Below are 17,378 nucleotides of genomic sequence, written 5' to 3' on the forward strand. Positions count from 1 at the left end.
ACCCAGGGATTGGACCTGGGTTTCCCTCACTGCAGGTGGATTCTTTACCATCTGAGCCACAAGGAAGCCCTAATCAGTTATACTTCAATACAAAATAAAAAGCTTAAAGAAAAATCACATGCCTCAATCTGGCCTTATAACCAGGATTCACTCTTGACTCTTCTGGGAGTGCTCCATGCCAAAGGCTTATGCCACCTGCTTATAGAACCTTTTTCTGATCTTCCCAATTTAAATCAGCCCCCTGGCTCTCTAATATCCCCCTGCTCTTACAGTGCAGTCATATCTAAGGAGTCGAAAAAAGGACACTACTCGCTCTGCATAAAATTGTATTCCCTCCCAATTCATATGTTGAAGTCCTAAGTGCCTCCCCCGCCCTGCATATGACTGTATTTGTGTGTTAGTCCTTCAGTTATGTCTGACTCTTTGAGACCCCCATGGACATGGACTGTAGCCCACAAGGCTCGTCTGTCCATAGAATTCTCCAGGTAAGAATACTGGAGTGGGTTGCCATTTCCTTGATGGGAGTATTTACAGAAGGAGGTAATTAAGGTTAAATGAGGTCCTGAGGATGGGGTCCCTGTGGTGGAATCTGTGCCCTTATAAGCAGAGACACCAGAGAGCTTGCTCTCTCTCTGTGGACACAAGGAAGAGGTCTGTGAATGCATAAGCTAGGAAGAGAGGTCTCACCAGAAACGACCCTGAACTCTGCTTTCCAGCTTCCAGACTGACAAAATAAATATCTGTTGTCCCAGCTGCTCAGCCTCTGGTAGTTTGTGATGGCAGCTCGAGCTAAGATGTTCCCCTAACGCGGTTGAGTCTATTTATATTGCCCCTGCAGGAATGAATCCCATTTAGTTCTGGACATAGACACATGAACACTTGTGATGAGCGGTCCAAAAGTGTCTTGGACAGGACCGCAGGTTCTCCCAGCTGCCTTCCGCTTGCTGGTCTTCAGCCTGCTCTACCTTCTGCTTCCCAACAGATGTTCCAGGTAACTGGTTGGTACTGGTGCTCCTCTGAGCTCCAGAAGAACCACACAGCTCAACTTCTGAAGGAACACCTGCCACCCCCACACCCAGAGGAGGGCGCACGGCAGGGTTGGGTGGCAGAGCGTCTCCCTCCTCCCTCCCTTGCTGGGTGGGCACCTCACATACCTTCAGCTGCTCCAGGTCTGGTCTCTCCATGCTGACCACAGCGGCCAGCAGCTGGTCCTCCAGGCCATCCCTGGTCACGGTGAAGTTGATCAGGGTGGCTTGAGCTTGCAGCTCGGGTTGGTAGTGAGGGTTGGCCAGCTTGGTGTGAAGGATAAGCCGGAACCTGGGGTTATACTCACACTCTTTGTCTCCAATTTTAATAAACCTGGAACAAAGAGGCTCATGTGAAGGTGGGTGCCTTCCTGGGAGATTTGGTCAGGGATAGAATCCTGCATGGGATTTTTTGCAAGGTCGTAGCAAATGATATTGCCATATTCAGATGGATGGGCATGTCTAGACTGAGCTTTCACACAGGGAACAGGGTGGAGGGTGACAGACCTTCTCCCATGGCCATCACATTTATTTTTTCCAGTAAGGCTGGAGGAAGAGCTATCCACTTAGTGGTGCATGTACACGGGAGCGCATTATAAAACGTTTCCAGCAGATGGCAGTAAAGCACTTACAGGAAGGGGCACCTTCTTAAGAGTTTGCACAAAGGTGACTTACGGGCTAGCAGAAGAGCTTACTTTGTCTCATGGCTGGTGGAACATTACTTCTATGGGAGAAAATGCTTAATTAAGTAATTAAGTGCCTCCTAAGGACATGCAAGGGGGCTTCCCTGGTGGCTCTGTGGTAAAGAATCTGCCTGCTAATGCAGGAGATGTGGGTTTGATCCCTGGGTCTGGAAGATCCCCTGGAGAAGGAAATGGCAACCCATTCCAATATTCTTGCCTGGGAAATGCCATGGACAGAGGAGCCTGGCAGGTTACGGCCCACGGGGTCACAAAGAGTAGGACGTGACTTAGCGACTAAACAAGGACATGCAAAGGTGGCTTAAGGTCTGAGCAGTGGGAGAGGCTCTTGAGTCTGACCAGTCCTTCCCGATAACTCTCACCCCCTCTCCTATGTGCCTGTAGCCCTTCCCTGTCTCTCTCTTCCTCCCCCTTCTCCTAGACCCTTGCTAAGCCCGGATCAACTACTGGCACCCAAAGCAACAGGCACTCATCCAATCGACAAAGGCTTGAGTTCTCAGAACTCAGACAGCTGGCTTAGATGAAATCCACGTGGTTAAAATTCAGCCTGGGGCTTCCCTGGTGGCTCAGTGGTAAAGAATCAGCCTGCCAATGCAGGAGACATGGGTTTAATCCTTGATCCAGGAAGATCCCACATGCCGTGGAGCCACAACTACAGAGTCTGTGCTCTTGAGCCCAGGAGCTGCAACCACTGAAGCCTGCAAGCCCTAGAGCCCGTGTTCTACAGTAAGAGAATCCAACGCAGTGAGAAGCTTATACAACTAGAGAGAAGCCCCCATTCACTTCAAAGGGAGAAAGCTCAAGCAGCAAGCAAGACCCAGCACAGCCAAAATATAAAAATAAATAAATAAATTTATATATATATATAAAAAGAGCCTGCTTTTCTATCATGTTCCCTCTCAAGTTCCTCCAGAGGAGTGTGCTGTGGTTGCTGAGAAGCAGGCCAGTGAGCTGGCTGATGGAAGTTCCTCCAGGAAACTTTCCCCAGGGCAGGAGGGCAGTTAGGTGTTCCTCTTTTGGAAGAATGAGGAGGTGCTTCAGGAGAGCTAGCTAGCTGGGAGAGGAGGCCCTAGGGAGAGCAGGTCTGTGCTCGGTTCTACAGGGGCCATGGACCAGCCCCTTGGAAGGCCCGCAGGACAGCTGGGTCTCACCGTCCTTTCTTAATGACTTCTCTCCCCAGCAGGGGTCCTAGCACAGGATCGATGGACTCTTCCAGATTTTCAATCAGCACCATGTCCCCGGCTTCCACAGCACGCTCTACCGTCTGAAGGTAGCTGAGGAGAGAGTGGGCAGGTGAGAGAGTGGCAAGCGGTGGATGTGAGGCGATTTAACAAAGTGGCCGTGGCCTCTGGGACGCAGGGGTCATCTTGGAGGCACAGCTCTCTGGGGTGACTTCAGGGGCATGTGTTTCTTTATTTAACATGACATTTATGTGATCTTGCCCATCGAGAGATGAATAGATAAAGAAGTTGTGGTACATATATACAGTGGAATATTACTCAGCCATAAAGAGGAACGCGTTTGTGTCAGTTCTAATGAGGTGGATGAACCAAGAGCCTGTTACACAGAGTGAAGCAATTCAGAGAAAGAAAGAACTAATTTCACATATTAATGCATATATATGGACTCGAGAAAAATGGTACTGATGGACTAATTTGCAGGGCAGGAATAGAGATTTTTCAGGCAGAGGAGAGACTTGTGGATGCAGTGGGGGAAGGAGAGGATGGGTGGAATTGAAGGAGTGGCATCAAAACACTTACATTCCCGTATGTAAAATAGATAGCTAGTGGGAAGGTGCTGTGTAACACAGGGGGCTCAACCAGATGCTCTGTGCTAACCTGGGGGCGTGGGATGGGATGAGGGTTGGGAGGAAGGTTCCAGAGGAATGGGACATATGTATATTTATGGCTGGTTCACGCTGTTGTATGGCAGAAACCAACACAACACTGTAGAGCAATTATCTTCCTATTTAAAAAATGGTATATATGTGATCTGTTTTTAGGAAAAGAAACAAATAACAAAATGCATAAAAGAACATGAAAATTAACTGTGATCCTCATGTCATTTACATTCTGGTGTTGAATGTTCTTGTCTGGATATATGATATTTTCAAGTTTATTATTACTATTTCTATTTATTTTATATTATTCATATTTTTATTTACGTCTGCATTTGTATTTATGTTTATTTATTACTTTATCCATGCAACTCATTTAATTTACAACCCTGGGTTTGGTACATGAAATGTACTGTAAATATTTTCCCATGCCATTAAATATTCTTCTATAACAATATTTATGTGACTGGGTATTAGACTCTATTGATACACCTTAATTTACTTAACAATCAATTACCAAAAGCTAGGCTATTTTTAATTTTTCAGTGTTATGCAGAGTTTAATAAGCACATAAAAAGTTGATTTCGCCTAAATAGATTTACAAGTTTGATGTGATTCAATTCACACAATAAATAACAATATAATTTTTTAAACCTTGACCAAAAATCTTAAAGTTAATCTAGAAGAAAACAATAAGAACGGTTTAAGAAATAAATAAATGATGATGAAGAATAACAGGAGAGATTTACATTAGCTGATAATAAAATATTTCCTATAGCTTGAACAATACAGATATGTAGAAAGAAGTCATTACAGACCAAAAGTTCAGACTGTTGGAAAAAATGATGAATTATAGGGCTCATTTATTCATTTGGGTAACTTCAAATAAGTAAACTGATTCAGGCTTCCCCAGTGACTCAATGGTGAAGAATCCACCTGCCAATGCAGGGACTCCAGTTCGATCCCTGGGTCAGGAAGATCCCCTAGAGAAGGAAATGGCAAACCGCTCCAGTATTCTTGCCTGGGAAAATCCCATGGTCAGAGGAGCCTGGAGGGCTATAGACCATGGGGTCGCAAAGAGTCAGACGTGACTTATCAACTAAACAACAACATAACCGATTCCTTTTGCTATACACCTGAAAGTAGCTCAACCTTGTAAACTAGCTGTACTCCAATAAAAACAAAAATAAAAAGAAAGAAAAGCAGAGACTCAGCACCCAAGCATCTCTCGCTGAGATGTTTCTTAAATTGAGAGGACAATCAGGAGAAAACTCCTGGGGGGATCAGGAGGGTAGAAACAATCTTCAGTGATTTAAAACCCACTCATCACACTTTTTCCTTCTGCATAGTTGGCAAAGTGGGAACTTCTGTGTGCAGACACCTACCCCTTCTGGCCGATCTGGGTGACCCGGAGGTCCTCAGCATACTTGTTCTTGATCCATTTGATGCCTTGTAGCTGAGGGTCCACCATGAGCGGCCAGCGCTCGCAGCTGAGGAGGATGGCGGCGTTCTCCGTGGACATGCGGTCTGCAGGGAGGCCCTCATTCTGCCAGGTGGCCACATCGGCATCATCCATCAGCATCCGCAGGGGGTCCAGGGTGGGGGTCATCGGGATTGGAACCTGGTGGGAAAGAAAGGGCATAGGCACTCAGAATGGAAGCAGGTGCCCTCGGCCGAGGGTGGGGCCACAGCTCATTCAAAAGACAGAACTCCTCTAAAAAGCAAGACCAAAATCCCCCTGAGGAGAGTTTTCCTGGCTGTGTGATTGCTTGCGGAAGCATGTTTTCTCAGCGTCCGGATAGTCTTTTCTCTTGATGGATGAACAGCAGCAGAAATTCCACCCTTGTCATCCTCGGTTCCTCAGTATATTTTCTAAGTCAAATGACTACCATAGATGATCAAATCAAATCAAAGTGTGTTTGCTCAGTTGTGTCTGACTCTTTGCAACCCTTTGGACCAGACCACCAGGTTCCTTTGTCCAGGGGATTTTTCAGGCAAGAATACTGGAGTGAGTTGCCATTTCCTCCTCCAGGGGATCTTCCCAACCCAGGGATCAAACCTATGTCTTCTTTGTCTCCTGCATTGCAGGTGGATTCAGTCCAGTGGTATAGAATCTGCCTGCCAATGCAGGAGCCACAGGAGATGCAAGTTTGATCCTTGGGTCAGAAAGATTCCCCTGGAGGAGGAAATGGCAACTCACTCCAGTATTCTTACCAGGATAATCTCATGGATAGAGGAGCCTGGCAGGCTATAGTCCATGGGGTCGCAAAGAATCAGATACGACTGAGCAACCAAGTATCATTTGCATGTTAATCAGCAGTCTCCATCCTCCTTACCCATGTCAGCAGAGTCATTTCCGTTGCATTTCTGTGCTTCATGGCCCAGCCCCACACCAGCACACACCGAATACCCTCTCCTCTCACTGGCATCACCACTTGCTGCCAATGCCCAGCTCACAAAGGACTGCGGACCCTCTCCTTTCTCCTGCTGCAGACCACCCCCCTCAACACAAGGCTGCCTGCAGGAGCTCGTCCCGCAAACCTGTCCACTGTCCCTGTTGGGAACCCTACCTTTTCTTCTACTTCTTTCAGTTCATTTAATTCTTCTCGGAATAATCATTTTCATTGGAAACAATTTTTTTTTAAATTGGGGTATAATTCACATTCCTTGGCCATTTCAGCGGAGAAGGCAATGGCACCCCACTCCAGTACTCTTGCCTGGAAAATCCCATGGACGGAGGAGCCTGGTAGGCTGCAGTCCATGGGGTCACGAAGAGTCAGACATGACTGAGCGACTTCACTTTCACTTTTCACTTTTATGCATTGGAGAAGGAAATGGCAACCCACTCCAGTGTTCTTGCCTGGAGAATCCCAGGGATGGGGTCGCACAGAGTCGGACACGACTGAAGTGACTTAGCAGCAGTAGCAGTAGCCACTTCGGAGTGCATTAAGTCAACGGCATTTAGTCTTTCAACCGCCAGCTCTGTCTCCTCCCAAAACATTTTCTTCACCCCAAAAGGAAACCCCACGTCTACAAGCAGTCACTCCCCATTCCCCGCTACCCCCAGGTCTTAGCAACCTCTAATCTGTTCTCTATCTGTGTGGATTTACCTATTCTGGATGTTTCCCATAAATGGAATCATGCAATACGTGTGGCCTTTGTGTTGGCTGCAGAACGCTCTCGAGGCTCACACATGTGCCCTATTGTTAATATTAACCTCTCCATCCTTCTCTTTTCTGCAGTTTGTCCTCCCAGTTATCTCAGGAAAGCCTCTCCAGATCATCTCCTTTCCCTTTAATTATATCTACTAAGAGCACAAATGGCCAATTCTATACCTTCGAGCAGATCTCGAAGGGAAAAACAGACCCTGGCAGTGCTTATCCTGGGATCAGAAATGTATTTCAATAGAATCGTTTTCCTTTGTAATCGTATTCGTTCCATTTTACATGCTACAAAACATTACTGTGAGAAGGGATGCATCGGTTTTATCAGACTGCCAAAAGGGTCCATGGCACAAAAATACTTGAGTGCCCAAAGCAAAGCCAGAAAACGCCTGTGAACCTGCTACCGCGCTCCTTGCCTTCATTTGTTCAGCTAGTGACTGTCCTTTGAACAATTTCCTTTCCACAAGTGTTCAAAGTGAATAAATAACAGCTTAATTGGTTGTTTATTTCCCATAAATGTAGCTGTTTTTTTTTTTAATTTTTAAAAAAATTAAAAATTTTTTTTGGCTGTGCCGTGTCGCATGTGGGATTTTAGTTCCCCCACAAGGGATCAAACCTGTGCCCCGTGCCTTGGAAGCGCAGAGTCTTAACTGCTGGGCCACCAGGGAAACGCGCTGTAACAGTTTTTAAACTACTGTTCAGCAAATTATCAGGTGGGTGGGATTTTACGAGCTGATCTGAGAAGCCAACCATCACTAGACGGTACGGGCTTTGTGTTCCAAGGAGACACCTATGAATGCATTCTGGAACACAACCCTAACTGGACGTGTGATCCTTCTGTGTTGACTCTCAGGCAGCTGCTTCTTATGACTCTCGTCCTGTCTGCTGGACTGAGACTGTCCTGCCGACACCCTGGTACAGACCGTCTTCTGTGCCTCCTGCCAGTGGCGTGTAGGACAGGCTGAAGACTCGGCATGTATTTGTGGGTTGACGACCACGAGTGATGAGGGAGCGCCGAGGGCCAACACACCCTAAGTCCTCTTCAGTTGGAAACTGGCATTTCCCCACCAGGTCATGTCAGCGTGGAGGGAGAAGTTGGGAGTAAGATCCACCCACTCACACTGAGAGCTGAGGATGTTTGACCAAAGGAGACGAACGCCTTCACAGGGGTGTCTGTGGGTCGCAGACACAGACGGTGGGGCTCGGGGCGCAGTGACCGGGGCAGTGCAGCGTTTGGGGAAGGAAGCTTGCCCTCCACTGCTGCTGTTAAGTTTGGCACAAGAGCAGGAAGGCTAGAGGGAAATACAGGATGTGTCTGGTGCCTCGTGGGTTTGACAGTTTTGAGAACTGTCAGGAGACAGCACAGAGGTGGTGGACCAGCGTTCCCATGCAGACCCCAGAAGGAGGACAGGTGCTGTCCCCAGGTGGCCTGGGGGGCAGTGGATGGCGGTACATGGAAGTGTGGAAGGACAGGGGTGCCCAGGTCTCCCTCCTGGATCCCGGAGGTCACTAGAGGATGCTCTGGTGGTGATGGGAGGAAGAACGCAGGAAGGGACTAGAAGGTTTGGATTGTTACTGTCACGTGAGCTCACGAGTGACGCGGGCCAGAACACACCTGCACCTGGCTCAGGTAGGGCCTCCAAGTCGCGTCCAGGAGGCTCTGGCGGTATTGCTTTGTGAAGAAGCCCAGGTACGAGATGGAAGCTGCGGTAAGTAAAATGTCTCCACACAATTTCCTTTCCTGTTGCTTGAGGTTCTGCACAGCTTCTGCCCATCTCACGTTTTCAGAGGCCAGGCCTCCCACCTGCCATTTCAAAGAGCAGAGAGGGGAGAAGGCACGTCATACCACGGGCCACAGAGCCATGATTCAGCCACGGAGATCGCACAGCTCACGTTTCCCAGCCGGGGACCCAGGACATCATCTGTGTGGCCTTTGTGATCAATGCGGGTTTGCACCAGCCGCAGCAAACACTGCAGCAAATGAGCCCCTCTTCTCTACCCTGAACCCGATGGGCTGTGGAGAGACAGGGTCTGAATGCAGGCTTCGGGGCTCTGCCCTTGACAGGCATAGAGATGAACATGCCCGCCTCGAAGGGCCGTGAAGAGGATTTAGTGTGACTGCATGTGATCATCACTTGGGATCATGTCTGGTACTCAAAACATTGAAGAAAATCATGCGCCTCTCCCTTCTCTTCCAATACTGAGGATATGAAAATCAATGAAAATCAATTGCACTATAAATCACTCTCAATGGGTGGGATGGGCATGGTCATTAAGCCACAGATTGGCAGAAACAAAGTCCCAAGACTGCAGAGTAGGGCCTGACTCTGCCGGTCCACGTCAGAGGCACCTTCTCTGGAGGAGAGACCATCTCCTAATGGGAGAACTGTGAGGTGGGTTGTGTGGTGAAGCTCGGCTTCTGTGCTACGCACATGCATGCATATTCAGTCACGTCCGACTCTTTGCATCCCCATGGACTGTAGCCTGCCAAGCTCCTCTGTCCATGGGATTCTCCAGCAAAAACACTGGAGTGGGTTGCCATTTCCTTCTCCAGGGGATCTTCCTGACCCAGGGATCAAATCCAGATCTCCTGCATTGCAGGCAGATTCTTTACCACTTGAGTCACCTGGGAAGCCCTCTGTTCTATGGTGTGATGACAGGTTGCTTTTTATTCCTTGAAAGATGACATCCAAGGATGTCAGAGCTGAGAGACTTGAGGGACTTACCCCGCCTGACCATCCTCACCCCGTCTTAGATCACACAGATAAAGACCAGAAAGTCCAAGCGTCTTGTCAGAACCCCCAGGTCGGTGGATGTGGAGGGGCTTCAGAGACCATCTGTCCTGAGTCCTAGAGCAGAGCCCCACCTCTCCTCCTACAAGGACCAATGCAGAAAAGTCTCCAACCAGGCAGAGAGAGGCCAAGGGGAATTCTGGGGACCAGGCAGGGGGGTGAATGGACGTCAAGCTGGCAGGGAGGTCCTGACTGCCTCCCGCTCGTCTGTGGAGGAGCTGCCTCTCCACCCGGCCGTGCAGTGAGGGTGGGGATCTCAGAGCTGTGCAGTAGCAGGTTCAACACACAAGGGCTCAGACACACCCAAGGCTTCACCTCCGTCACTGGAGTGCAGCTGGTTCAGTGACGGTGATGACTCATCTGTCCCTGAACTGGGAGACCTGGCTTTGTCACATAGGTAAATGGTGGCTGGAATAAACATGAGCAAAAAGGGATCGATTCCACTTCCTTACGCTGGTGAGGGAGGTGCTATAAGGGCTCTCCATAAAGAGACATCACGTCCAGTGGGGGCTGCTCTGCAGGCTCTGAGCTGATGATTCACGAGAAATGTCAGCCACGGGGGATGAAAACAGCTACAAATCCTGTGATTCTCTTCTTGTCAGGGGCTGGGGTCTGTGGTCCCTCTCCCCGAATCTGTCACTGCTTTGACTAATAGAAAGCAAGGAAGGATGCTGTGCTGGCTTTTGGTCCCAGGCCTTAAGAGAGTGGGGCCTTCTACTTTCTGTCCCTGGGACACTTGCTCTTGGAGCCCTGAGTGGCCATGTAGGTGATGACCCTGCTGGAGAGACCAAGGTCATGGGTGGCCATGCTCCGAGTCAGCTGTCTGTCTGGTTCCTTTCTGCTTCTGTCTCAGCGCCTCATCCTGTCCACACCCTTGTTATCAAATGCCCCACAGGGAAGAATGCCTGGGTTTGCTTATCGAAGGCTAGCTTTGTCTTCAACGATGCCCATGGCTGTTGCAGGTACAGGTTAAGCATGTCATGCCTCTTGAAAGCTGCCTGGTGGATCCCACACCCCTTCCTCCTGACCATCCCTGTAGGAAATCTCCTTTGATCAGATCAGGGTGTGCATTCATACTTTCCCCAGGAGTCAGCCTCTGCAGTCCAGAGCATTTTAATATTTCTTGCCCCTCTTGTCACAGCAGGGCTCAGCTGTGTTCATCTACTGTGTACCCCTGAGGCACCCAACAAGCTCAGCTTGTGTAATTAAATCCCTCCTCTTCCCCCGCCCCGTCCCTGGAAGCTCACACTTACCAGGCGGTTTGCAAGGGAGATGGTGCCTGCAGTCGCTTCAGCTTCTTGTTGACATTTGAGTTTGTCGGCTGTTGCTTTCTCAAACTTGGCCGTGAGTTTGGCCAGGTTCTCATTAAGGTGCTGTTGAAGAAGGAAAGCAAGGTCTGTCAGTAATTCCAGTGCTTCAGAGATAAGGGTCCACGTGCAGGGCGTTTTTAAAGAAGCCCTCTGCTGCCCGGAAGAAGCTGTGAGGGACTGGGGAAATGGGCAGGGAAGGGAAGGAAGGCAAGTTGGGGGGCTTTCAGGCAGATCCCTGTGGGAGTCCAAAGGGTCCTGATCCAAGCGAGAGAATCCAGCTTTCATGTCCCTCACCCAGTCAATGGTCCAGGAGCAAGAGTGGGTGATGGACCAGGAGAAATGAAATGAAATGTTAGTTGCTCAGTTGTGTCTGACTCTTTGTGACCCCAGGGACTGCAGCCCGTCAGAATCCTCTGTCTATGGACTTTCCCAGGCAAGAATACTGGAGTGGGTTGCCATTTCCTTCTCCAAGGGATCTTCTTGACCCAGGGAATGGAGACCAGGAGAGAGAGACTTAAATTCTGTCTGTCTCTGTACTGGGGAAAATGGGTTCCAGTACTATGAGAAAAAAGTGAAAGTGCTGCTTTGCTTTTAGAAGCAGAAGCTCACTGGAGCCTGGGGAGGCCTGGAAATGGACGGAAGGATCCCAGGATCGGGGGTGGGGGTGCAGGGAGGAGCCAGACTGTTTGCTGCAGTTGGTTTGCGGGTTGGAGTCGGTCTGCAACCTGGGTCCTCCCCTTGCTTCAAGGTCTCAGGAGTACAAGACAACTTCACCTAACCTCCTCCATTCTATGCAATTATGCCAAAGTAGAGGAATATTTTTTAAAAGACATGGTTCTGATTTTTTCTAAATGCATTAAGAATTTAGAATGTAAGTGCACAGTCTTTATTGCCCCTACCACGCCTGTTTGCACCCACAAAGCCACCTCGTTGCATGAAAGACGCCTCCAGATAAGTCTCGCATCTGTGTCACAGCAGGGCTTCAGGCTGCTCTGTTCATCATCACCAAGTCACAAGAGGAAGAAATGAAGAGCCAGGCTTATACAGCCAAGCAGCTTAATGAGGAGGTGGTGAGGCATCCAGTTAATGGTGGCAGGCTGCCCACATTCTTCTACCTCCGCTTCTTCCCAAAACTTCTCTAACGTGATCATGAGTGAAAGTTGTTCAGTCATGTCTGACTCTTTGTGACCCCATGAACCGTAGCCTGCCAGGCTCCTCAGTCCATGGAATTCTCCAGGCAGGAATACTAGAGTGGGTTACATCCTTCTCCAGGGGATCTTCCTGACCCAGGGACTGAACCTGGGTCTACCACATTGCAGCCAGACTCTTTACCGATTGAGCCACCAGGGAATAAATTCAAGCAAAGGATTAAAACATGAACTTGAGGAAATCTAGACAGTGTAAGAAAATATAAAGTGACAAAAAAATGAGAGAAAGTAGAGGACCCGTCAGAAGTTTCAATGGGCTTCCCTGGTGGCTCAGACAGTTAAGAATCTGCCTGCAATGCAGAGTTGATCTGAGTTTTATCCTTGGGTTGGGAAGATTCCCTGGAGAAGGGAATGGCTACCTATTCCAGTATTCTTACCTGGAGAATCCATGGACAGAGGAGTCTGGCAGGCTACAGTCCATGGGGTCGCAGAGTTGGACACAACTGAAACGACTTTCACTTTCTTTACTTTGAGAAGTTCCAATATCTAATCAATATTCATTACAGAAAATAAGGTTAAAAAGGAAACAGAAGAGAGACTACAAATCACCTTGTGAAACTGAAGAAAATAAGTCTCTACAAGCCAAGCACAAAGAATAAAAAAAGAATGACAGCTAAGTACATCAATGTAACGTGTCAGATGCCAAGAATAAAGAAAAAAATCGAAAGACTTCCAAAAAGGCAGAAACACAGTGCACCAACAGAGGAATGGGACCCTGACTGTTCATCAGGCTTCTCACCAGACCAAAAGATAAAGCACTCATTGTTCTGAGAGGAAAATATTAGCATCAGAATTTAATACTCAGTGAAACTGTCCATTCAGTTTAGGAACAAAAAGATATGTCCAGACCAGAATATTAGATAATTTACCTCTTATGTAACATTTCTGGAAAAGTTATTTAAGAATGAGCCAAAGCAAAACAAGAGAAGAAATCAGGAAAGAAGCCATGGGGTCCAGAAGTCTGTGGAATGAACCCAAGAGAGCAGTGAACGTGATTACTCTTCGTCACTGGAGCTTTGAGTTGTAAACAAGAGAGAAAGGACTCAGGAACAAAGGCAGGCTCAGCAGAACACTGGATTGGATGGAGAGTTAATTTTTTTTTTAAGATTTTTTTTTAATATGAACTATTTTTTAAAAGTTTTATTCAATTTGTTACCATATTTCTTTTTTAAAAAATGTTTTGTTTCTTTGGCCACAAGGCATGTGGGATCTTAGCTCTCTGACCAGGAATTGAACCTGTACATTCTGTGTTGGAAAGTGAAATCTTAACCACTGACCACCAGGTAAGTCCCTAGAAAGTGCCCCTCCACCCCGCCAAAGGAGCTAATTGAGACAGAGAGAAAGAGAAAGTAGAAATTCCAGGGAGAAAGGTATTTTAAAAAGGAAATGTAACTGTACTTTGATCTGCTATGAACAATATAGACAGATTCATAGAATATAAATATAATTTACTGTTCTTTCAGTTTTTTGAATCAGTCAATGGGGAGCGCGTGGGACAACTGATTTTGGTTACAATGTAGGGATTTTCAGTGTTGGTGATTCAAAAACCAAATAACAGTAAGTAATGATAAGGGAAGTGGGAGGTAGGAGGGAGGGGGTGAGCTAAAGGCAAGGGCACTAACTCCATCTTGAACACAAGGGCTCCTAGGAAGCGGCCTCTACGTGATTGAATAAGGAATTGAGGTCACGTCGGCGAAACAGAGTCACTGTAACAAGATAGGAGATGATTGTCGTCCAGGCACCTGGAGCAGAAAGTCAACTGTCTAGAGAAGGTACATGGCAAATGGATGTGGCACAGTATGTAGACAGGGCTCAGAAATCCAGATGTGCAGAACAGGAAGACGATGTAAACCAGCCAGATGAGTCTAATGTTAAAAGAAATAGGGGCCGGTGGGGACGGTGACAAAACGCAGCAAAACTGCCTGCTTGAGTGGGAAGCCACTGCTTAAGGCCAGAGTCAGTCAGTGATATTCAGGAATCTTGTGATTGTTATAAGACTGGCCAGAAATCAGATTTTTTTGTTTTAAATACTGGCCACCAGTTAAATCATTTCCAAGCAGTATGTGCAGGACAGATAAAAGACATTTAAGCCATTGGGTTGCAAGCTCTGAGTAGTGTCAACAATCAGCTCAGTTCAGCTCAGTCCAGTTGCTCAGTCATGTCCAACTCTTTGTCACCCCATGGACTGCAGCACTCCAGGCTTCCTTGTCCTCCACTATCTCCTGAAGCTTACTCAAACTCATGTCCATCAAGTCGGTGATGCCATCCAACCATCTCATCCTCTGTCATCCCCTTCTCCTCCTGCCTTCAGTCTTTCCCAGCATCAGGTCTTTTCCAGTGAGTCAGTTTTTCCAATGAACATTAGGTGGCCAAAATATTGGAGCTTCAGCTTCAGCATCAGTCCTTCCAATGAATATTTAGGACTGATTTCCTTTAGGATGGAGTGGTCTGATCTCCTTGCAGTCTAAGGAACCCTCGAGAGTCTTCTCCAAAACAACAGTTCAAAAGCATCAGTTCTTCAGCACTCAGCTTTCTTTTTTTTTTTATTTTTTATTTTTTATTGTGCATTTTATTTATTTTTTTATTTTATTATTAGTTGGAGGCTAATTACTTCACAACATTTCAGTGGGTTTTGTCATACATTGATATGAATCAGCCATAGATTTACACGTATTCCCCATCCCGATCCCCCCTCCCACCTCCCTCTCCACCCGATTCCTCTGGGTCTTCCCAGTGCACCAGGCCCGAGCACTTGTCTCATGCATCCCACCTGGGCTGGTGATCTGTTTCACCATAGATAGTATACATGCTGTTCTTTTGAAACATCCCACCCTCACCATCTCCCACAGAGTTCAAAAGTCTGTTCTGTATTTCTGTGTCTCTTTTTCTGTTTAGCATATAGGGTTATCGTTACCATCTTTCTAAATTCCATATATATGTGTTAGTATGTTGTAATGTTCTTTATCTTTCTGGCTTACTTCACTCTGTATAATGGGCTCCAGTTTCATCCATCTCATTAGGACTGGTTCAAATGAATTCTTTTTAACGGCTGAGTAATATTCCATGGTGTATATGTACCACAGCTTCCTTATCCATTCATTTGCTGATGGGCATCTAGGTTGCTTCCATGTCCTGGCTATTATAAACAAGCACTCAGCTTTCTTTATGGCTCAACAATCAGTAGAAACAGACAAAAGAATGAAAAGGTCAGGAGATTGTCATTTCTCACTCAAAGCTCTTCTCTGCTCTGTTATTTTGCTTAATGAGTGAATAAATGCCTGATAAAGATGCCTTCCTTGTTTTTACTCTATTATTTCTTTTAATTGTCAACTTCATATGTGTTTGTGACAGAAAAAAAGAAAATACAAGTTAACAAAAACCATCCAAAATCTACTACTTGGAAATAACCACCACTATTCATATTCGTGTGTATTTTAATTATCTGTGTAGTTGCTAATTTGTGTTCGACTCTTTGTGGCTGAATGGACTATAACCTGCCAGACTCCTCTGTCCATGGGATTCTCCAGACAAGAATACTGGAGTGGGTTGCAATTTCCTCCTCCAGGGATTTTAATTATATATATAATCAAATTGAAATTACCTTGTAGAATGTGTTCTGAAAGATGCTTTTTTTTTTTTTTTACTTTATGCATTGTGAATTAAAATTCTTGGTACAGCAGAAATGAATACGACATTATAAAGAAACTATACTCTGATTAAAAAAAAGTTCTTTACTTGGAATTAAGCTAAAATCCTAAAAACAGGCATCCTCTTCTGGGTGAGGGGGGGATGCAACTGGAGAGGGCTGGCTGTGGCCTCAGTGACACAGAGGGAGGCTCTCTCCTTCCTGGATGGGCGTCCATATGCACAATGGGTATCAGTCCACCCTCCTGTAGGCTGAGTGGAGTGGTAGGTGAGTGTCATGCCTATGTTGATAGGCATGTGGATGAGCAAAGGATGGAGAGGAGGCTGTTCAAAGCGAGAAGGCATCTTTTTATTTTTAATTTCAAAAAATATTTTGGCAGAAGAGAAGCGCCTTCCTGAGGTAGCCAAGTATTTTAAAAATATTCTGATTGCTTTCACAGGTTGAATGAGCCCATCATGTGCGTGTTGGCTAACTGAAAAGGTATAAACATTTTGAAAACATTCCCTTCGCACCAAATGTTCCTTTCGTTAAAATAACTTGAGTAAGAGAGAGAGAGCTTTGAAAATGTAGTTCCTGTAACACTTTTCTGAGAGAGACTGAAGAATATGAAAATGATCAGAAGGTCTTTTCCCCCCCAGAAGCAGTCAACAGGGTGGTAGAGTGTTTTGCTCTTGGTGTTCCTTTAAGAGGGCCGTTATGAGGTTGATTATCAGTAATCTGGCCCGTGAATATCTGGGTTTTGTAAAGCAAACATACTGGGAGATTCTTTGCTTTGCCAAAGCATTTTCTTTTTTATACAGTCTGGTTGCAAGGATCTTTGAACTGGGGTCTTTAGCTGAGGAATTTAATCTATGGATCAATAAACCTGTGAAACTTGAAGCATGAAGCATGTCTGCAATCTTGCTTTTCATAATTTGTAAAACCCTTTTTATCATCACGAAAAATGTGCAGTAAGAATCTTATCTGCCTAGAATGCACACGTAGAAATGAAAGATCCAGGGAAAGTTTCGGCTTGAGCTTGACTGTGGTGACCAGGGCTTGGACACAGACATGATGACACGTGCAGCCGATGGAGGAGCAGGTGGAGGTCATGCAGGGGTCAGAGGTCACGGGAACCCTGGTGGCGGCGGCAGCTCCCTGTGTTCCTGTGGGCTGGGCTCTGGGCTTCTGCTCTACCTGCTTCTCTCCTTTGATCCTCAGAGCAAACTCACAAAGTGGAGGCTATTACTGTGTCCATTTTATGTCAGGAAACTGAAGTCTGGGCACTTGAAAGCCCTTTCTATATGTCACCCATTGGTGAACGGCGCAGAGTGGATTGGAAGGTCTGCCGATGGGGTTTTAGCTGCCGTGTAATTCTGCAGGATTCTGATTTCCACCTCTCACATTGGCGATACCCATTGTAATGGCTTCCCAGGTGGCGCAGTGTTAAAGAATCTGCTTGCCGATGCAGGAGATGCAGGTTCAATTCCTAGCTCGGGAAGATCCCCTGGAGAAGAAAATGGCAACCTACTCCAGTATTCTTGCCTGGAGCATCCCATGGGCAGAGGAGCCTAGCAGGCTACAGTCCATGGGGTTGCAAAGAGTTGGACAAGACTGAATGGGCACATATGTCATTTTAATGGCAAAGGTGAAGTTCAAGGGGAATCTCTTAAATAGGGGTGAATCCAAGGTCACTTCCATCCCCCAATCCTGGGT

General features: G+C 46.7%; 1 protein-coding gene across 1 annotated transcript in view; it reads right to left on the reverse strand.

Annotated features, from left to right (window-relative positions):
* The window catches only part of DNAH9 (dynein axonemal heavy chain 9), a 277,788-nt gene that overhangs the window by 54,406 nt on the left and 206,004 nt on the right, over positions 1 to 17,378 (reverse strand). The window contains exons 51-55 of the mRNA XM_043473954.1: positions 10,773 to 10,892; positions 8,343 to 8,531; positions 4,949 to 5,184; positions 2,878 to 3,000; positions 1,155 to 1,359 (exon numbers count right to left, since the gene is read on the reverse strand). Coding sequence (XP_043329889.1) covers positions 1,155 to 1,359; positions 2,878 to 3,000; positions 4,949 to 5,184; positions 8,343 to 8,531; positions 10,773 to 10,892 — 873 coding nt within the window. The remainder of the gene's footprint in view (positions 1 to 1,154; positions 1,360 to 2,877; positions 3,001 to 4,948; positions 5,185 to 8,342; positions 8,532 to 10,772; positions 10,893 to 17,378) is intronic.

Source organism: Cervus canadensis, chromosome 1 (assembly GCF_019320065.1).
Source record: "Cervus canadensis isolate Bull #8, Minnesota chromosome 1, ASM1932006v1, whole genome shotgun sequence".
Classification (NCBI taxonomy): Eukaryota; Metazoa; Chordata; class Mammalia; order Artiodactyla; family Cervidae; genus Cervus; species Cervus canadensis.